The 23,214-nt window shown below is 44.7% G+C and overlaps 1 protein-coding gene across 7 annotated transcripts in view; it reads left to right on the forward strand.

The window, feature by feature from the left end:
- LOC137439895 (protein yippee-like 1) overlaps nucleotides 1-23,214 on the forward strand; it is a 92,582-nt gene that overhangs the window by 9,391 nt on the left and 59,977 nt on the right. For 4 of the 7 annotated variants that reach the window (XR_010987016.2, XM_068136110.2, XM_068136111.2 and 1 more), the window contains exon 2: nucleotides 21,228-21,567. Coding sequence is in view for 5 of the 7 variants with exons in the window: in XM_068136110.2 (XP_067992211.1) it covers nucleotides 21,430-21,567 (138 nt within the window). In the remaining 2 variants the exon portion in view is untranslated. The remainder of the gene's footprint in view (nucleotides 1-21,227; nucleotides 21,568-23,214) is intronic. The other 3 variants (XR_013621357.1, XM_068136112.2, XM_078768170.1) reach the window with 1 other exon arrangement.

Genomic DNA, 23,214 nt, shown 5'->3' on the forward strand with positions numbered 1-23,214 from the left:
GGTCTATCATACCGGAGGAGGGAGTAGCCCGGGAGAGATACTATGGAATCAGAGACATCATAAAGGAGGAATGTTTCTGTTAAGCAGATCACGTCTGGTTTGACAGAAGCAACCTGTATGGAGAGATCGGTTAAGTTTGAACGAAGGCCCCGGATGTTTGAGGTCCATACCGTTAATGAAGAGGAAGGGGGAGCATCAGATACAGAACAGGGGGGAGGAGGGGTAGGGTAAGATGTGGAAGAGGTGGAAGAGGTAGGGAGAGCTGTTGAAGGTGTGTCAGAGATTTCAGAATAGCTCGGAGAAAGGGAAGGATGGGGCGGACAAAAAGTTTGATGGTGATTGGGTGAGCCACAATGAGGTGTTATTTGAGGAGGGGGAAGAGCGAGGCAGAAGGTTGGGGGAGATGGAGGTGAGAGTTTGAAGGGGGAAGAAGCGGGGAGGACGCTTTGAGGAGGGGGAGTGAGCGGGGGGAAATTGAGAAGCAATGAGGGTGGGGAGATTTGAAGGGGAGGGGTGAGGGGGGAGTTTGGGAGGGAAGGGACAAGGGGAGGGATTTGAAAGGGATGGGATATGGGGGAGATTTGGAGGGGAGGGGTGAGGCAGGAGTCTAGGAGGGGAGGGACGAGGGGGCGTCTTGGCGGGGAGGGGTGAGGGGGTAGTTTAGGAGGGAGGGGGCAAGGGGGGAGATTTGAAAGGGATGGGTGATGGGGAAGATTTGGAGGGGAGGGGTGATGGGGAAGATTTGGAGGGGAGGGGTTATGGGGAAGATTTGGAGGGGAGGGGTGAGATTGGATTTTTGAAAGTGTACGATTTATGGGAAACGAACATTTATTGCAAAATGAGTTTCTTGTGACCTTCGAGTTAAAAATACGTTTAAGGACGCTGGATGGAGGATGGAGTGCAGGAGAGTTTAGGGAATGTAGAACAAAGGCACTATAGGAGATGGATATTTTTTTTGGGATGAATTGATTTGGTGAGCAAGTCGAAAGCAGCCTTTTAAAGAAGAAGAAGAAAAAGGTGTTATAAAATATGACGGAATACATAACTTGAGGGGAAAGTGTAAACATTGAAGGTTAATGAGTGAAAACTATCTGGGGAAATGGGGGAGAAACACGTGGTCGAAGAACGAACGAACGAATAAGAATGAATAAACGAATGAGAACAGAGAAGGAAATGTTTTTTTTTTTTTTTTTTTTTTTTTTTTTTTTTTTTGAGTTGAGATTTACACAAGGAAGTAGGCTATGGGTGAAAAGACTGGGAATACAGAGAACGAAAGTTATTGGATCACAAACGACGGACCACTGAGAGAAAAACAAAGCCTCAAGGTTGTACAGTGCACACTGTACAAGGCCTTGCTCGCGACACGGCAAACAGACGATCAATTTATGAAAGATAAACACCGAGAAACAACCAAAGTTGCACACAATAACTTCACACACCGAAAGATAAATACAGTTTCGACAAAATACAATTGTGAACAGACTTAACTTCGAAAAACGTGGAGACCGTGTGGAGCTTCGAAAATCCCTGCCGCCGTCTCCAAGATCTCGCGAGATCCTCCTAGATGCTATATGTCGTTTTTGGCCCTATATCCAAATGGTGAAGAATCACTTAAAAAAATTATACGAGCCGGATCCGAATCCGGATCTTCACCAAAATCTAATCATTTTGTCCTTGTCACATAACACTACCTCTCCACCAAATTTCGTCCGAATCCATCCACAACCTTTTGAGATGTCTTGTTCACCGACAGACGCACAGGCAGACAGAATGAAAAATCACTCATAGAGCGACACTTGGCAAAACAGAACAAAGCAGAATGGCACTCAGTAGAGCATCCTTTTGACCTCAAAAATAGTTGGTGGTTGAATTCATTAAGCTGATATGAAAATCCGATTCAAATTTCAAGTCAATCGGATGAAAATTGAGGATTTTAGAAATTTGAATAAAATGGCCTATGTTGACCTTTGACCTATGTTGACCTTTTGACCTCAAAAATAAATAGGAATCTGTCGGACCACCAACTCTACCATTTGATGAAGTTTCGTGAAGATCAGTATAAAATTGTAACCTGTAGGCAAGTATAAGTGAGCAGACAAACAAACACAAACCGGAGTGATCAACATGTCAATTTTTTTTTGTCAAGTAACAAATAGACAGACAGGGGTGAAAACATAACCTCCATCCTACTTTGGTTGCAAAGGTAATGAGCAATGCATGTGCACCACCTTGATGATGATCAAAAAATAATTTAAGGCATACAAAAACCAATTAACTGACACAAAATAAACAATTGCTGATTACAATGCTGCCAATCAAGAGGAGAAGCTAATGTGCAAGGATAAAAAAAAAAAACCACCTTTAGAGGCCATTTTCCCCCGCAAGCGGGGGTTGGCCTTTTTCGGGCACCGTGGTTGTTGTTGTTTTTCGGTCCCCTTTTTGAAGCAATGTTTTACGGCCGGATGCCCTTCCTGCCGCCAACCCTGTTTGTCGCCTTTTACAACAAGCAGGGAATTACCAGTGAACTGGTACTCAGTTTGCCGACCTCGGAAGGATGACAGGCTGAGTCAACCCCCCTGGCGTTAATTCAGTGATCGACCGGGATTCAAACCCAGGATCCTAGGATCCTAAGCTGGCACCCTAGCCGCTAAGCCAACGCCAGGCAACAACAGGCTAATGTGCAAGGATATATACCACCTTTAGAGGCCATTTTCCCCCGCAAGTGGTTGTTGTTGTTTTTCGGTCCCCTTTTTGAAGCAATGTTTTACGGCCGGATGCCCTTCCTGACGCCAACCCTTTTTGCCGCCTTTAACGACAAACAGGGAATTACCAGTGAACTGGTACTCAATTAGCCGACCTCGGAAGGATGACAGGCTGAGTCAACCCCCCTGGCGTTAATTCAGCAATCGACCGGGATTCGAACCCAGGATCCTAGGATCCTAAGCCGGCACCCTAGCCCAACACCAGGGTTCTAATGTGCAAGGATAAAAAAAAAACCACCTTTAGAGGCCATTTTTCCCCACAAAGCAGGGGTTGGCCTTTTTCGGGGACCGTGGTTGTTGTTGTTTTTTGGTCCCCTTTTTGAAGCAATGTTTTACGGCCGGATGCCCTTCCTGACGCCAACCCTTTTTGCCGCCTTTAACGACAAACAGGGAATTACCAGTGAGCTGGTACTCAATTAGCCGACCTCGGAAGGATGACAGGCTGAGTCAACCCCCCTGGTGTTAATTCAGCGATCGACCGGGATTCAAACCCAGGATCCTAGGATCCTAAGCTGGCACCCTAGCCACTAGCCCAACACCAGGGTTCTAATGTGCAAGGATGAAGAAATAAAATCAAATTAAGCGGATTAACAGACAATAAGATGTCTGTGGCCTGATATGCTAAATTGGAGAGTGAGGAGAACATTAGGAGCAAGATCTGGGAAACGGTGGCAATCACTCATTACTACTGTACTGTGGACAGATTCGGACGTCAACACAGGCCAAACATGCAGTGGCAAATGATGAGCATTGGGCCCAGTGGTGCAGTGATCTTTGACAGAAGATCTCTGACAATGTTTGAGGCACATTATCTGTCCAGTATGGTCTCGCAGAAATGGTGAAAGAGCCCTGAGGCCACCACTGAACAGGTTAGTGCGTTGGATCCAGGCGAGAGTGTTGTAAGCATGTAAAATGCTGCAATTGACTTGCAGATTTATATATAATAGTGCACCTGCTCCCAAAGGGGGCAGCAGGAAGGGTCATGTTTGTTATCCTCTCTGCGGTATATAGATTACAGTAGATCTAGGCTCGGGTCTGTTAGTCTTTGGGGGAATGCGTAAGGATGTAATGCCTCAAGAACACCAGGTTTCCTCCCTTTCAATTTAGTGTTAAGCAGTAGTGGCTGTTTAAAAAGGTAATCATGCATGTTTGTGGTTTATAATAATGTTTTAAACTTCTGGTAGGGGTACCTCATGAAACGCCACAATAAGCTATTTATACATGTTAACATGGCGTTTGTCCAAGGAGGAAAAACTCTTTGGGGAATGGGGGAAAATGAAGTTGCTACAACCTCCATCATGTGACCCTTAATGCTCCTGTCAAGTTTGGTTGAGATTGGATAAGTATCGACCAAATGTATTGTGGTCAGACAGACAGACAGACACCAAATTGTGTATTTTAGTATGATGTTTATATATATATATATATATATATATATATATATATATATATATATATATATATATATATTGTATATACTGAAGACAACCACCACTGAGCCTGTGTAGTGTATGACCGATGACCCTATACCAAAATATAGATGTGACTTCTCTCCTCTCGATCTTCTTCTCTATCATGATTCACCATTGCAACCTCCTCACTCCTCAACTTCATAATCTCCTTAACTGCTACTCTCCCCACATCTCCACAAACTGCAGTTCCCCTCTTGTTGACCGAGTTATGACGAACCTCTCATATAACCTTTTCTGTTATTCCTTTGCCATTATTGGCTCCTCTGAATATGTTCTATTGTTCTAGTGAAAGCCCATACCTCACAGGATGACTGTTGACACTTGCTGTATTCAAATATGTAGGTAATAAGGAAACCCTAAAAGATACAGAAATACTATTCAGCTGAGATATGTTGCAGGTAGCAAATTAAATACCTCAAGCAATTGATGGAATGATATATTATATCAACAATTCCAGCGACATCGCGGCGATTACCTCGAACAAACAATGTTGCTTCAATGTTTTCAATAAATATATCGAGTATGTAACTTGAAATATATTTAAATACAAACTTTACACTTGCATGCTTGACCCATGTAACATGAGATACATCAGAGGCAGACAATGTTTAAATCCCTTCACAAGGTGTGCATTATGGCATGTTTGGACAACCATACTTTTCTCCACAAACATTAACCAATAGAATCGTTAACCGAACATGAGTTTTAATGAATTAATTGTATCAAACCAGCACGGATGACGAGATCACACAAACAAATTTAATTATTTTTTACTCGCACAGATAACACAAGCCATGGAAGTTTAGGTCCCATCTACAATTTAATAAAACTGAATCGTCATTAAGACACAACCGGATTGGTTCAAGAGGATCAACGACGAGAATAATCATAAAGCATCTTGGCCTTCCTAAGGGAACTTACTCCTGTCCAACCAGAATACAGAGCAAAATGAGAATGCTGATCGATCCGTCCAAATCTCACCAGCCAACTATGATTAAATCAGATTGAGGGAGATTAAATCTCCCTCAATCTTCCGATGGAGACCACATCCCCACATCGCGAGAGATGAAATGGCAGCAGCTTTATGAAAATCCCGGATGTGACATATGGGAGGCTTGCAGATTAATTACTTGCACACGGGAGGCTCGCAAATTAATCACTGAAAAAAGCGGACTCTCATGCACCGGTTTATCCCATCCTGTCCATCCTCTCGGCCCTGTTATACTGAATTGTGTGGTGAAACAGTTGCAGTCGAGCACCTTGCTTTCTTAACATGGGGGGAAAAATACAAAATAGAAGGCTAACGTGACTGAAGGCAACTTTTGGTCCTTCGGTAAGACTCGCAACAATTGTGTCCATGCTTGGGCAATACCAAAAACACCATTGTGCTATTCTCAAAGTTGAACTTTCCAACTAATCTCTGTCTTCACTGTCGTGGTGGTACCTTGGCAAGTCTAGCAGTGGTGTGCGCTCCAACTCTTAAACACCTCAAACCACATCACCACAGAATCTGCTTGACACGTCTCAAGTTGGTCTTGTAGCCAAGCCTTCCTGCTCTATCCCAATTTTACCCTCTCGTACCCACTGTCGACTGGACTTCATGTCTTTCTTACCAAAGAAGATTGGCCAACCTCTGTCCAGCCACAACTCTACATTAGCAACGTGCGCAGATGGCATTTGCGCTTTTTGGTCCAGGTGATCGGTTTGAGTGGCCGCATTTACCTTTCCCTGGCTCGTTGGTGCTGACGGTGCGGCGGCTGTCCGCGCTGAGAGACCGTGGTGCCTTGTGGAGCAGACCGAGTGGACGGGCGTGGCCTGCTCGCTTCGCGCTCGGCGGCTGGAGGAACGAACTGCACGCAAAGACATTTTCCCGTGCACGAGCTGCGCGCCAGAGCATGTTTTTCCACAAAGGGACGCGGGACCCTCCACGGTCCCGGACGGTCACGTACACCAGGCGGAGTGCAGGCAAACGCACCTCACAGACACTATGCTTTATTATTTTCCAGTCATTTTTTCCCATATGTCCCTGTCCCAACGCAAGAGCAGGAAAATGTGACTTCGCAATGAAATCCAGAACCAAGAAGAAGACGAACTGTGACTGCTTTTCATCAGCTCGGGACCCAAAGACAGCAGAAAATGCCGGGACACAGTCTTTTGTTCTCCGAGCTCTTGCGTCATCCGATGACGTTCGCGCATGCTTCTATCAGCAAGTGCCATCTCATCGCTCTATGGCCGTCCTGACAAATGGTTCTTTGGGGTGTGGCCTCACGGCCACTTGCCGGCCTTTGTGATACCCGGTCGATGGTATCAGCGGTAGTTGAATGTCCTGGTTCTGGGTACTTTTATTTGGTGTTATTTTTAGGTGTGGGGTGCATGGCGGGTGTGGTGTGTGTCATAGGGAACAGAGGAAAAAGGTCACAGAGGCAATTTACATACAGGGGATTTACAATTAACCCCTACCTAATTAGCATAACCCCACCCCTCGTCATGGGGAAAAATATACACTCTTACACGACATCCGGTCTAACGGGTCCCTACTTAGGTACATGTGGCTTGTTCTTCATCGCGACATTCGGAACACACTATCCTATACAATCCTACCTGGCCCTAAGGTAATCCATTGCCTACCCACTATAAACATAACAATGTATGTATGTATGTATGTATATATATATATATATATATATATATATTGTTGCGGATATGAGGACTGTATTTTTTTTTGATTGTGTGCTTTATTATTATTATTATTGTTATTCTGCGCCTCCTGCCTCCGGAGCTGTGTAAAGGTCAAAGGGCATCCCATAATTAGTCCACAAGCATACACGTCAGCCAATAATAGAATACCCCTGTTCGATAGTTATATCTTATTCTGTGTTTTAGGGTAAGGCTGTGTCTCCCATTAATAGAAGTACTCCATTGCACCAAGTGAAAGAGATAGATTCCCTTCATTCCCATTCCCAAAACCTCCATTCCCCCTTTTCGTCGATTAGAAACTACCTCCGCTCCAATTACCGCCATTGACCACGAGGCAGGGTCGGAGAAGAAAGGCGTGTCTCCACCTCGTCATAGAGGGGAGGAGTGAGCCAGCCCCACTCGACCAACCATGAGCCAGGGGTTTGGCTAGAGAGGGCGGAGGAAGAGCGATCGGGGAGGTTCGCAAAGGTTGAGGGGCGGGGCCTATATAACCCAAGGCAGGGCGTGTCCAAAAAGGAGATGAGCTTTGACCGGCAGACGAAAGGGAGCCCAAGCCGTTGAGACGAGAGGAGGTCCAAGGCAGATGAGCTGAGAAGAGAGAGGGTCCAAGAAAGAGCTGAGTTGTGAGGTCCAACAAGCAGAGATCATTCAAGGAAGCACCAAGCCTGCTATTCGTCACCTGGCTCGCGAGCGGCAGCGTCTACAGCAGCAGCAGCAACAACGCTCGCCAACCGCTTAGGGACCTGGACGGCAGTTCGGAGCAGGGCCGCGAAGGCACGGCGGCTGCCCAACGTGCGGATCGTGCTGCCGGACCCAGTGGACTTTCCTCTCCTTCCAGCCAATTCCTGTCATCATTCCCCGTGTGAGTCGTCTTCGTTTGTTCTGTCCTGGGTAGGTAATTAAGTCTGTATAAGCTAAAGATTGCACTGTGTCACCTGCGTCTTATGTGTTGTAAATAAACGTGACTGCTTGCTTCCTACGTACATGTGTAAATAATAAATCCAATTACTCTTCTGTCCGTCTTCTCGTCTTATTCCTTTTCCTCTTTGCATTCGGTCGTTTTAGAGTTTTCCAGATTGGGCAGCTGCGGTGCGATATGGCCAAAGTTTGGGGTGAATCGGGTGAGTTGGGGAAGAATCGGGGGAACTGTTAGGTCGCGGTCATACCAACCGCTCGGTCAACAAATAACATCTTAACCGCGACAGTAACAATATATATATATATGTATATATATATATATTGTTACAGATCTCAACGTCGGCCTTTTCCCCCTTACCAAGGGGGGTTAGCCCCTTGTATATAACTGACCGACGTGAGTTCTGGAACTATCCCTCTTCTTCGTGGGGTGAGATTGGCCGAGGTGATTGGTCAAGGGAGTCCCGTACACCTCCGCCAATCTCTCCACGAAGTCGGTGGATAGCGCCGCCCGAACCCCGGATAAGATGGTATTTGCTGAGCGGTGTAGCAATCCGGAATCCGCGCCGTTTAGCAAAGACTAACCCGATCCTGAGCGTTGGCCAAATCGTGCCACAGGTGTTCAATGATGGAAAAGACAAGGACGATCGGACGAGGAAGAAGAAGCCAAAGTAAGGAAGAACAAATATTTATTAATTATTTACACAACCACAATCAAAGAGAAGAAAAGATAAGAAATGTAATTTACAGGGAAAGATGGACACAGAGCAACTTATACTTATACAAACTTACTTAAAACCCCAGACAAGACAAACAAGACAAACTCGCGTACACGAATGGATGGTATGGGAAGGGAGAGAAGAGTCCAGGCAGATGGTAGCGTCTAGGTCCGGCTTCAGCTCGCGGTCCACGCTCTGGGGTCGAGGCGATAAACCCGGCAAACAGCCGGCAGCTTCAGCCGGCAGCTCCACGTATTCGGCTTCACCGGCAGCGTTCTCCGCCTCCTGCATCTGTGAAACTCCGTCGACACCCACGGGACTCTTGTACGGTTTCTCTCCCTGCGGACTCTCACTCGTCTCGAGCACCTCCCTCCACAGAACTGAGGTGGGGGTTTCCCGCACTGGGTTTTATAGGCCCCACCTTAGAATCTTCTTGAACCTCCTCGATGTTTCTTTCTTCGCCCTCTCAAGCCAAACCCACTCCTTCTCGGTTGGTTGATCGGGGCTGGCTCACTCCTCCTCCTGATGACGAGGTGGGGCCACGCCCTTCTTCCCTGAGTTAGAGCACATGGCATGGCGGCGAATGCAGTTGGTAACGGGGCAATGCAGTTGGAAATGGAACAATTCAGTTGGAAATGGAGGCATGCAGTTGGAAATGGAGCAATGCAGTTGGAAAGGGAGCAATGTGGTTGGCAATGGAGCAATGCGGTTGGCAATGGAGGTTTTGGGCAATTGAAAGGGGATCTATCTTATTTGATTTGGTGCAACGCAATGAACTAGTGGAAAAACAGAGCCTTATACTGACATATAATAATGAGATAACTATTGAGGGAAGCCTATTATTTGCGACGTGATGCGATGGACTAACTAAGGTGCAAACAATTAACAGCCAATTAAGGGGAAATGTACACGGGGAGTTATTAGGGATTTTAATACTAAATTTGATAAATTGAAGGTTCTAAAAACCGTAAATATATATATATATATAATGTGTCTGAACGGGTAATATTAAATCAAATTGATAATATAAAATATGGATGAAATTAGTCCAATGCAGAAACCCCAAAAAAGTCTAAAACCAAATCGGCAATATCACTCTCAAATATCGATAACAGTCAAATCAATATGGACAGCCAAGATCTTGTTCGCAATGAAATGGAAACAAGACATGACTGGGAAAATATTTTTCTCCATATATTATATCCCATCATGGCAGACTGGTTAATCTCACATTAATCACCTGCATCAATTAATCCCTTCCAGCATTTATCACTTATCAAGTTGGTCTGAATGGATAAACACTGGAGGCTGTTAACACATAATTAGGGGCAGATAGAATGGAAGAACATGAGGGGATTACCTCAGGAATGATTCAGCAGCTAAATTCACACCATGCCAATGGATTAGGATTAGCTCCGCAGTCCAGACTGATGCCTGCGGTCCGGATGTGGACCGTGGTCCACCTTTTGAGGACCTATGGCCTAGATGTACGCACACTCACCACTAAGCTGTCTATCCTGGGCTTGAATATTGATCGAGCTATCAACCGTCATCTCGGTGCTTCACAGGCAGTGTGACTCGTCAATGAGTGTGCTGTCCCTCAGATGTACGTTAAATGAGTGTCCCATCTGCTGGTATTAGTTGGTGAATGTTAAAGATCCCGTGGTGTTCTTTGCGAAGAGTAGGCAAGCCATCACCGACACCCTGAACAAATTACAAATTCCTGCCCTAACCTACAGAGGGCATTGCATCAGCGACCCAGCCGCACCCTCAGCCACTTGTGCAACCCCGTAGCCTTGTGCTGCATACGGAAGAAGAAGACTTCCAGTTATAAAGTAGTGTAATCCATCATTGCAGCTGATGTAGTCTCTCCTCTTGTAAAACGCTGTTGTTAGACCATTAGTTTGGATTATGGCCTTGTTACCCAACGATGGGTATACTGCTGTTTGTCTCAGGAATTGTTGGAGTTCCTAAATCTTTAACACGGGGAGTGTGTTGGCCGAGGTGATTGGTCAAGGGAGTCCCGTACACCTCCGCCAATCGACCTGCACATATCTCGGGCATTCGGCATAGTTTGGCATTTGCTTTGCTAGCTAGCCAAGCTCATTACCTATGTCCAATGGCCTACAATGTCCTCTTCATAATTTGCTTTTTGATTTATTCCACCCATGCAGTTAACGTTGTTACTATTGTCGCATGGACGACAGCTGCCGAAACGGAATGAATTAGTCCCAACTGCTACAACTTTGCATTAGGCCTTAAGCCTAAAGATGTTTGAACTAAATCTTTTCTTCCCATATCTATGTTGAGTGGTTCCTTGAGTGGTTGCCGCAGGCCTGTGAGCAGGAAAGGATAATCACACAATGTTAAAGGTACAAAAATTTGATTCTCTAGGGACCCCAAATTAATCACATTGTTCATTTGACAAAATGGTGGCTGACACTTTGTACATCATCCCTTACAAAATAAATGATTTATTTGCACAAGGACATGAATGCCTACCCCCCCAGCCTCCAACTAAGCTCTGCCTGAAGTCTTCTGCCAATCTTTGCTCCAAGGCATTCAACAAATCTCTCCCTCCTGCACTAGTCTATGATAGACAGCTGCTGGTAGAAGACTTTTTCCTCCCTCTATTGGTGTGGGAAATCAGGGGGAGGGAAGGTGGTGAAACCTGACGCGTTCTCCTTCGTACCGCTTGGGAAACACCTGAGTGTACAGAGGAGAAAACAGAGACTACACAACTTATCTAAAAGCACAACCTCACGTCTGTCTTGTGGGCAACATTTTACAGTGCCTCCTTATCTTAAACAAACACTTAACAATGATAAGAAGTTCTAAAATGAAACATCAATATACGTGTCGTCTCAGGCCTTAATTTAACGATTGCCCTTGACCTTTTCTGGACTGACGAGATAGCACAGCTGGCCTCTAACACTAGCCTCAGACTGGGCAACCTCCGTCGTTCTGTCATTCCTTAAATAATGGGGACCCCCCCCCCCCCCCGCAACTTACTGTTGTCCATAGGTCAATAGACTATTGCTTTCACCTATGGCCTAGCTATTGGTTTCTCTCCTCGTCTCTTTTTCCCTTTTTTTTTTTTCGTTGGTTGTTGCATCCAACTCTTGCTCCACATACCCCAGTGTCATGCAGTTCCTTTTCACCCTCTTATCACATTGATCTTCCATGAGCATACCCTTACCCACTGTCTCTATACATATTTTATGGATAAAAAAGTAAGTTTCTGCTGCTCCCACAAGTTATTTGGTTGTTGGTGTTGCTGCTCCTCAAAGCTCTCTGGTTGCTGCTGCCCCCAGAAACTTTGTGGACCATGCTGCACCCATGCTCCACCCTTTGACCCCTTTCAAACGGTCTTTCAATCCAATGGCCGGTTCAAGTATTTGCGAGTTTTCACCTGTCAACAGGAGTGGAGATGGAAATGCATGATCAAGTGTTTGGCCAGGCCAGATGGCGGGTTTTCCACATACTGTGTTGATTCTTCCATTGTGTACAAATGCCTTGTGTTTCATGTGCAGTACAAGGTCCAGCTTGAGCCTGAGACTGTTCAGTCATATAAATGAACATTTGGGTGGCAATTCATGTTTTTTATTTATTCTAGTGCTGTTTGCAAGTAAACACAATATGTTGCATAATTTATGGTGATAGTGACTGATTTGTTCATTTATTGTGTGGTAGAAGAACGTGTTTGTCGTTTATTACCAGTCGAAATGGGTCTTGTATATTGCACAAATGAAATTTTGTTTATTTATGTTTGAAAAATCTGTGATGTTAAAATGCCAAAAGTTCTGAAAAATCTGATGCCAAAAGGTAGAAGAATAAGGTGGTGATTATTGCAAAAACAACAAAATTTGACGCATTTCGATAATAAGGCCGAATCAGTTTATAATTAGGCATAGCAACATTAGCATCCTAACATTAATGGATGAACAGGTTTCAATGAAAACAACGACGGTGGATTGCGGGAACTCCCAGGAAGGTTTGTGACACAAAAAAAGAAAGGAAGGTTTGTGTATGGGCACACCTGGCGAAACTGCAAACGCCAACATGCAATGCTGGTTATCCCTGCGCAGAGGGCAGGATCTGCCAGGAATTCTTGTCTGTTCTTGCCCCATAGATTAGTCATTGCAGCTTTGTTGAGGAAACAGAAATCTCTTCGAGAAAATAGTTGAAATTAAAAAACATATTTTGGTATCTATCTATGTATGTATTTATTTGGTTTGCAGTGGAACAAAACAAAAAAAGCTGAAAAAATTACGAAATCTTAGCTTATTCCACATAAATCCTAAAATGGGCTGGACAATATTATTGGCACCTTTTAGAAGTTATTTTAAATAATTAGATTTCAAGCAGGTGGTTCTCCTTTATTTTGGAATTGACCTCATCTATGGTGAGTTGCAGGTGCCTGAAATATAAAAATCACTCATTCAACCAGTTTGAATTGAGAAAAGGAGTCATTCTGCTGTTTTGTGTCACTGTATGCACCGCAATGAGCATGGAGAAAATAAAGAAAACCAGAGAATTGTCCAAGGAGGTCAGACACAAGATTGTAGCCAAGCATGGACAATCTCAAAGCTACAGGTCAATCTCCAGTGACATTGATGTTCCTGCGTTCACCATACGCAATGTTATCAGGAAGTTTAAGGTCTATGGCACTTTAGCCAACCTTCCTGGACGTGACTGTAAGAGAAAACTTGATCGAAGATTACAGCAAAGGATTGTTCGAATGGTGGAAAAAGCCCCTCGATCAACTGCCAAACAGATTCAATCTGACCTTCAGACAGAATGTACAACAGTTTCAACTCGCACCATCTGTCGCCAAATCAATGAAAGGGATTTCTTTGGTAGGAGATCCAGGAGGACCCCACTGCAAAGAAAGCCTGACTGGAGTTTTCCAAAACACCTGAACAAGCCAAAATCTTTCTGGGAGAATGTCCTGTGGACAGATGAGACCAAATTAGAGCTTTTTGGTAAAGCACATCATCTCTATGTTTATAGAAAACATATGAAGCCTTCAAAGAAAAGAACATCTTCCCTATAGTTAAACATGGAGGAGGTTCAGTGATGTTTTGTGCTTGCTCTGCTGCCTCTGGCACTGGGTGCCTTGAAGGTGTGCGTGGCATCATGAAATCAGGAGATTACCAAGACATTTTGGAGCACAATGTTCAACCCAGTGTCAGAAAGCTGGGTCTCTGTTGAAGGTCATGGGTCTTGCAGCAGGACAATGACCCCAAACACACTTCAAAAAGCACCCAGGAATGGTTCAAGACAAAACGATGGGCTGTTCTGAAGTGGCCAGCAATAAATCCAGATCTAAATCCCATTGAACACTTGTGATGAGATCTGAAAACAGCAGTTGGGAGAAGGCACCCTTGAAATCTGGGAGAACTGGAGCAGTTTTCACAAGAGGAGTGGTCCAAACTGCCAGTAGAGAGGTGTAGGAACCTCATTAATGACTATTGGAAGCGCTTGACTGCAGTCATTTTGTCCAAAGGCTGTGCTACCAAATATTAAGTCGAGGGTGTCAATAATTTTGTCAATTCCATTTCTTTATATTTTCTGATTTAAAAGGATATATTAAGTTCTGAATCAAAAACAACGGTTCTGTGATATTAACAGTGAAATAAAGAATTGTGGAGAGCAAATACTTTTGTCAATTTTAACTTATTTATTTTAGAGAAAACTGAGTTATTTGAAAAAAGTGCAAAGGTGCCAATATTTCAGGCCACGACTGTATGTACCTGCGTTGTTCGGAACAAAAAATATATGTTCAATGTTGCGTACGACATCCCACAATGCACAGCATTTTAAAGATGGCGGCACACAGTTTTGGTCGTGTCTGTGTGAGACGTCTGGAGAAATAGTGTTTTCACTTCAGTTCTCGTGGATAATAGGCTGCACACCCCAAGTTTTGATCAGATATTTCTGGGAGACGGGGGAATGTGGCTTATACACAAGTGAGTTAATGGCTTTTGAAACGAATTCCAACTAAGTGCTATAGTTTTTGCGTTAAAATTAAATATATATAAATATATATACATAAATAAATATATAAAAATATATACACACTTTATAACTCTTCAAAATAATATTACCCAAATCTAATGTGCTGGATTAATGGCCTAATGGATAAGCTGGGGAGTGTAGGTTCGAGTCCCATCTGGGTGGAATAATTTTGTTCCTCTTACTTTTGAAGTCTTTTATATCGTCTTGAATTAATCAATGGGAGGCGCAAAGCAACCCTCCCTTTATATGGGATCGTTTCTCTGTATGCAACTTTAACATGGGGACTGAAAAGTGAAAATCCGTTTCGGAACCGCCATTAAAAGTGTCTATGACATCGCAGACTGTAACTGTGCCATCTTGTGGTTTTCTTGTCTTTGCTGCATTCTCCATCACATGCGCAGAGAGAAGTACAGGGAAGTGCAGCTTTCTTACACCGGCAACGACCAGTACATCCTTTTTTGCACCCACACCTAACAAGTTCATTGCAGATCTTTGCAGCCTCTGGAAGTGTTGTCCATATTGGTTTGAACTGGCCAGCAGACGTTTTTTGCCAACCCCATTCAGTGGGGCTTGGTAGATCAGTAGATCAATATTCTACGTTTTCATTTGATCATTGACCCAGAAAATTGGCATCAGCGTTAAAAAAATAATTACTTTCATAGACGCTTTAAATCACAGAAGAATGCCAACCTGGTAAGAGTATTTATGTGCTTTCCCAGTTTGCATGATACTATGCAAAATTAATATTTTCATATGGCCACCACATACTGCTTAATATTTTATGTTACCATTGGATTCCTAGACCCTAAAAATGTAGGTGTAGGCACTGCAACCATTTAGATAGCTGTTCTAATTATGGAGATATTCATCAAAACAGGTCTGTTATGGCGGCCATCTTGGATTTCAAGATGGCTGCCATATACTATTGAATATTTTATGTTGCCATTGGATTCCTAGACCCTAAAAATGTAGGTATAGGCACTTCAGCCATTTTGATATCTGTTCTAATTATGGAGATATTCATCAAAATAGGTCTTGTATGACGGCCATCTTGGATTTCAAGATGGCCGCCATATGGGGTGAAATTGGGGATGCCCCCTGGACTAAAAATCTTTCTTTTCGGGTATTCTAGCCATGTGCCAAGTTTCATGCTTTTAAGGGAAAAGGCACAATCGATCCGAATTTTTTAGCTAAGCCGCCCAGCTAAAAGGAAAGATGGTCCTTTCAGACAGACAGACACAGAGACAGACAGACACAGAGACAGACAGACACAGAGACAGACAGACACAGAGACAGACAGACACAGAGACAGACAGACACAGAGACAGACAGACACAGACAGACACAGAGACAGACAGACACAGAGACAGACAGACACAGAGACAGACAGACACAGAGACAGACAGACACAGAGACAGACAGACACAGAGACAGACAGACACAGAGACAGACAGACACAGAGACAGACAGACACAGAGACAGACAGACACAGAGACAGACAGACACAGAGACAGACAGACACAGAGACAGACAGACACAGAGACAGACAGACACAGAGACAGACAGACACAGAGACAGACAGACACAGAGACAGACAGACACAGAGACAGACAGACACAGAGACAGACAGACACAGAGACAGACAGACACAGAGACAGACAGACACAGAGACAGACAGACACAGAGACAGACAGACACAGAGACAGACAGACACAGAGACAGACAGACACAGAGACAGACAGACACAGAGACAGACAGACACAGAGACAGACAGACACAGAGACAGACAGACACAGAGACAGACAGACACAGAGACAGACAGACACAGAGACAGACAGACACAGAGACAGACAGACACAGAGACAGACAGACACAGAGACAGACAGACACAGAGACAGACAGACACAGAGACAGACAGACACAGAGACAGACAGACACAGAGACAGACAGACACAGAGACAGACAGACACAGAGACAGACAGACACAGAGACAGACAGACACAGAGACAGACAGACACAGAGACAGACAGACACAGAGACAGACAGACACAGAGACAGACAGACACAGAGACAGACAGACACAGAGACAGACAGACACAGAGACAGACAGACACAGAGACAGACAGACACAGAGACAGACAGACACAGAGACAGACAGACACAGAGACAGACAGACACAGAGACAGACAGACACAGAGACAGACAGACACAGAGACAGACAGACACAGAGACAGACAGACAGACAGACACAGACACAGACAGACACAGAGACAGAGACAGACACAGACACAGACACAGACACAGAGACAGACACAGAGACAGACACAGAGACAGACACAGAGACAGAGACAGAGACAGACACAGAGACAGACACAGAGACAGAGACAGACACAGAGACAGACACAGACACAGAGACAGAGACAGAGACAGACACAGAGACAGATGCAGAGATAGACGCAGAGACAGAGAATATTTGTGTCAGATTTGTCTTGATTGAAAGATATATTCCAAGTGTTTGACCAGGTTGTAGTTTTGTCTGAATCAAAACAGGCATGAAGGATGAGGGATGTCACGGCACCGGGTGGAATCATCAGCAAATAGATAAAGAGGATTTTTCAGAGAGTCGCCAAGATCATTTATGAAGATCAGGAATGGGATTGGAACCATGCTCACTCAATACAATGCTCACTGCTTCAGCAGCATGGAACCTCTCCTTGGGCAGAACCCCCGAGCAGAGAGAAGCATCACCAATGTCGCTTGTTTCTCATTGCAAAGTTGTCCTGGTATTAATATTAAATGACAATAAAATAGACCTTGAGTGGAAGGTTGCACGAACTGCACAATTTATTTTGCCTTTGGAGTTTGCGGTGGAATCGTATTTGGCATTGCTTTGCATTGTTCAATTTTAGCGCTGATCCGCCAAACCAAGGCCGGTAGTAACATCCAGGAACCGGTAAAGGTCCCAAGTTGCTGGTCCGTTTGACCACTGAAAAATAGCACTGGGAAAAGACCTTTAATATCCAGCCTTTATGGCGCTCGTCGATCATATCTGACTCGGCAAGTGGCACCTGTGACCGATCCAACCCGATCTGTTTTAAGAGGGTGTCTGGGCAAGCCTGCCGAGTGGAGCCCCCTGTGATGATGTGCCAACGCACGGAGCTTTGGGTCCACACCCAGCTCCTGGCATCAGGCCTTCTCGGTGACATCATGGCTTGGGAAAGACGTCGCGCCCTCTCGGTGCATTTGTTCCTCTTGCAGTAACGAATACAGGCATAATGTGGAAATTGATAAAGGGTACGAGAGTAGAAAATGGGCACACGAGGTCCTCTGATCGGCAATATGACCGTCCCTGTCGTGCATCGTGCAAATCGATACATTCACGGCTCGCTTTTGACCTTTAGAACAATGTGATCATTTGCAACATGTACAAAAAAAACACAATTTATTAATTTACATCGTTGTGATTTACTTGGCAGATAATAAACATTTTGTTCGTTTTTAAACCGAATTTCTGGCATTCATGACGAAGCTTGAAATTTGTTTGCTGTCGTCAAAATGTCGCTTCTGCGGACCAGTGAGGTTTTGATTTTTCTACTACTACGGACTGCCATTGAAAGATGAAATTTGTGAAGATCTAGCTTTGCTCTCTGTCCCCTTATCCTGTTTCCGATACTCACGGGATGGGTTTATTAATCTATTTAATTTGGATTTTCCGCCCCCTCGTGTCATGTGGCCATCCCCCAAACCGCCACCACAGCGCCTTTTAAACACAATTACGACAAAGGTTGAGTGACCTCTTCCTGATTCTGGACGCAAGAAAGGCTTTTTGGTTGTAACTCGGACCAATTTGACCGGCACACTAGCTAAACGCACAAAACTTGACACTACTGGTAAAGTGAACATCATGAAGAACCCCCTTTCAATGCCATTTTTCCCCGCAGAGCAGGGGTTAGCCTTTTTCGGGCACCGTGGCCCCTTTTTACTCCCGCCAGGGAGTAATGCATTCGATCGTGTCCGTCCGTGTGTGTTCGTATGTTCGTGTGTTTGTGAGCAAGATATCTAGAAAAGTTCTGAACGTATTTGGATGAAAGTTGGTGGGCTGACTGCCCTTGGGATAAGGAAGAATTGATTAGTTTTTGGTGAAGCTCAGGATATTATTCTGGATCCAGGAATTTTTTGAAGGATTTTTTACCATTGGAAGATCGGGCTCAGCAGCGGCCACCCACGGCGGGAGTATGCGCTCTACTGAGTGGCGTTCTAGTTTGAAGCGATGTTTTATGGTCGGATGCCCTTCCTGACGCCAACCCTGTTAGTCGCCTCTTGCGACACACATGGAATTTCCCTTGAACTGGTACTCAATTTGCGGACCTCCGAAGGATGACAGGCTGAGTCAACCCCCCTGGCGTTAATTGAGCGATCGACCGGGATTCAAACCCAGGATCCTAGGATCCCAAGCCGGCACCCTGACCGCTAAGCCAACACCAGGCTGAAGTGAACATCATGGTGAAATCCAGATAAGAATATCTGCTGATGTGCCCATGTTCATTGTGACAAACCTGTCAGGGTTCTATCCTTATTCTATTCACACCTGCAGCACTATCTCAGCAGCGCTGTGGCTCTTTGGGGTTTAAATTTTTTTTAAACTAGACAAGGGTCTAGTCTCATTAAAGAGCAATGGCAAATCACTCAGAATACCTTAGGAGACTCCTTTCGCAGCATGATTTCCTCGAACAACAACCAGAGTATTTTGGCGGGAACAACAAAAACCAGTACCAATGACCCAGAGAGAGTTCCAGAATTGGAAACTATGATCGGTGTGTGTAGAGGAGATCATGGATGGACATGGGCGCGATTACGTTTGAAAGACGTGTTGAGGATGTCACAACAGACTCTGGGAGAGGATTCCATAATTGTGAGAACAAGGGGACTATTGAATGCAGGTGGCCAACCACCTTGGATTTTGGGGTAGATGAGTGCTTCTCAAGAAATGTGAGCTGAGTGCGGCTCAGAAATGCTTTGGCTATATGGAGAATGCCGACCCTTTGATGCTCGTTTTGGGATATGATCCTCAGAAAAGGTTACGGCAGATCGACCAAGTAGTTCCATTGGCTTCTCTAGAGAAGTGGATTGGATAGTGTGAGAGCATGTGACTTGCCGGCGTTTAATGTCATGCTTCATTTGGCTGAGCAGCTGCTTATCTTATCCAGGAGTGACGAAAAGGATTCAGCATCAGCAGCAGCAGCAGCAACCTGCCTTTCGCTAGAGCGATTACATCGCTTTCCCCAGGTTGTAGTCATTGTAAAAATGGGCAAGTTGGTTTTTAAGTCTCGGTGGTGTAATGGATGGTCCTCTCCGAGTCTGAGGTTGGCGGTTCAAACCCCAGCCAAGTAATACCAAAGACTTTAGAAAGTGGTACGTGCTGCTTCCTTGCTGACGATCAGCATTTAGAAGGATAGAGCAGGGACAATCCTCATCTGGTAATCCATCTTGGATAATGTTAGACAGACACACTGATGCTAAATGGTAAATATATAAAGAAACACGGAAGTGATTGCAAAACCTCGGAATCTCACGCCGTGCAGCAGGCCTGCTCATGATGCATATTTGTATTTCATGTTACTTTGCCCTTTGATATTTTGACTCGATTATTAATTCTTCCTCTCTGTATTCTCATTGTAAAGGTTTCTTGAAAAACTGATGACAAAAGCTCAAATGGTACGAGTTATGGCTTGGACAGACAGACATGTGCGAGATTGCAAAACTCATTAATACTGGGGCAAGGGCAGCACCTAATATGACGTCATAGGTCCTGTGACCTGGCAGCCATATTGGATTTCATGAAAACCTTAAAAATGCCTCTGTCTATATTTTTCGATTGATTGAGTTGAAACTTTGACCACTTATAGTATATCACTTGATTGGATCCAGATCCTAAATATGACGTCATAGGTCACGTGACCTGGCGGCCATATTGAATTTCATGCAAACCTTAAAAATGCATCTGTCTATATTTTTCGATTGATTGAGTTGAAACTTTGACCACTTATAATATATCACTTGATTGGATCCAGATCCTAAATATGACGTCATAGGTCACGTGACCTGGTGGCCATATTGAATTTCATGCAAACCTTCAAAATGCATCTGTCTATATTTTTCGATTGATTGAGTTGAAACTTTGACCACTTGTAGTATATCACTTGATTGGATCCAGATCCTAAATATGACATCATAGGTCCTGTGACCTGACGGCCATATTGAATTTCATGAAAACCTTTAAAATGCATCTCTGTCTATATTTTTCGATTGATTGAGTTGAAACTTTGACCACTTATAGTATATCACTTGATTGGATCCAGATCCTAAACATGACGTCATAGGTCACGTGACCTGGCGGCCATATTGAATTTCATGCAAACCTTAAATATCCATCTCCTACATGCATCAAGACGGCCAACCATGTTGGCTAGTTAGGGCCGATGAGAGCCCAAAGCATTGTGCTGCTGAATATGCCTGATGCATTAAGTTGGCCGTCTTGCTCCTATTCTCTACACAACAATAGAATGTTTATTTTTTGGCATTGTATGCTTTCTCTTACCACCCATACTCATATACCCACTTTGCTCTTCAAACTCCCCCAGCCACGGCGAGGCGCGAGGGTGGCCCCCTGCGGCCTGAGCCGCGGCCCCCCGTCCCTGCGTAACAACGGCGTGGACGTGCGTGTTGCAGTGCTTCCCTTGCCCCTGCCCACGCCGCTTCACCGCTTGCGTGTCGCCACGGCCAGAACCGCCGCCGGCTGCCGAAGCTGGCCCCGGCCCCGCGCCTGGCACCCTGCACAACGCCATGGTCAAGCTGACCAAGTCGAAAACCTTCCAGGCATACCTGCCAAACTGTCATCGCAAATACAGCTGCGTGCACTGCCGCGCACACCTGGCTAACCACGATGAGCTCATCTCAAAGGTAGCTTCTGCCATTCTGCAGGTCTGCCTCTGTTTGTTATCTCTCCTTTCTTGCCATGTTATAGTTTTCTCAGTTTTCTTTTCTATTCCTTGGTTTTTAATTTCTTAAAACTTTGTCAATCTGCGCAGCTTCGTGTGTGTGTGTGTGTGTGTGTGTGTGTGTGTGTGTGTGTGTGTGTGTGTGTGTGTGTGTGTGTGTGTGTGTGTGTGTGTGTGTGTGTACGTACGTACACTACCACATTTTTGATGATATTCCGATTGGTTATTATTGTTTTCTAGGTATTGTGACTTCTGACTGGAACGTGTATGCTTGCTTTGAATGCAAAACAAATCGAGGAAATTCCCTGGAATGTGAAACTCGGTCTTCAGGAAACTTCGTGGCGAGTGCAAAACTAAACAAGGAAAACCGCATTTTTGTTTACTAAATTTCCAAGAAATCAGATATGCCAGAACATGTGGAGGTTTGAGGTCGTGCCTTGCTGGGTCACAAAAGTCCAAAAAGCCGAGTGGCTTTTCAATTTTTGTGGAGAAATTGATTGGAGATGGGTATTTGGGTTGTGATAATAAGCCGGGTCGTGGCCATCACAATGGGTTACCGGTGATTATTTTTTGTGGCATTAACCCTTTGTTTTATGGAAGGAAGCATTGCTCTATTATCAAGTTTTATTAATATTATTTTGCTTTTTACACCTTCTGAACGTACTTGATGCAGATGTAGGGTGAACATGGGTAAGAAGTGCACTCACTTTCTTCAAAAGTACACTACAAAAAGGTTGTTGTCTCTTATGCTTAGTCTATTTTCAAAACACCTGTGTGATTTGCATATTGTCAGGTCAGTGGCCAATGAACACCAGCCTGGGATGAATAGCCGGACGGTCTTTAATTCTGAGGTGAACTCCAAATAATGGCGGTAACGTCATGCGCGGGTGAAGGAACCAAGGTGCTTATCTCAGACGGAACCACACGGGGTTGAATCCGAAACCCACAGAATGAAGAAACACGACACACAATTGAAAATGCAACACAAATGAATTTAATGAAATGCAGCAAAGAATAATTGAATATTTCCTAATGTGAGACGTCTCCACTCAGACACGAAAACAGACAGGGGAATGATTGAAGAAAATAAAATAAAATCCACCCTTTTTGCCGGCACTCAGCTATGGTCTCGCCGAGCACTTTGGTGGGGTCGGCCGACGAGAGGACGACGCATCGAAGCGCCCAAACAATGACGCCGGTCAATTGCTCAAGCACACCGAGCTGTGCAGCAGGCAGCCAAACGTCTCGCACTAAATCCCGGGCCAGCCAGCACAACATCTTCCCCAGCTCCCCTTAAGAGCACCGAGTTGAACAACACCCCTCCTTCAACGTGGCAAAGGCTCCACAAAGCTCTGAAATGCTCTCTTCAAAAAAGCGCACACGAGCCAGCCGCAGCCGAGAGCCAGAGACAAAATCATCTCCCCGTGTTGGAGTTGTGGTTTAATGGAGTTATTGTTGTTGTAATTGTGAAGGTGTGGATTTTTATGGCCGGCTTGTTATAAGTGTAAGGGAAATCACAGGGGAAATCATAGGAGGGGAAATAGGGGAAATCACAGGAGGCAATCACATACTGGGGAGATTAATCTTAACCCTACCTAGTTAGCATGTCTTCACCCCCCCCCCCGCCCCA

The sequence above is a fragment of the Myxine glutinosa genome, chromosome 14, assembly GCF_964187855.1.
Source record: "Myxine glutinosa chromosome 14, kmMyxGlut1.1, whole genome shotgun sequence".
NCBI classification, from domain to species: Eukaryota; Metazoa; Chordata; class Myxini; order Myxiniformes; family Myxinidae; genus Myxine; species Myxine glutinosa.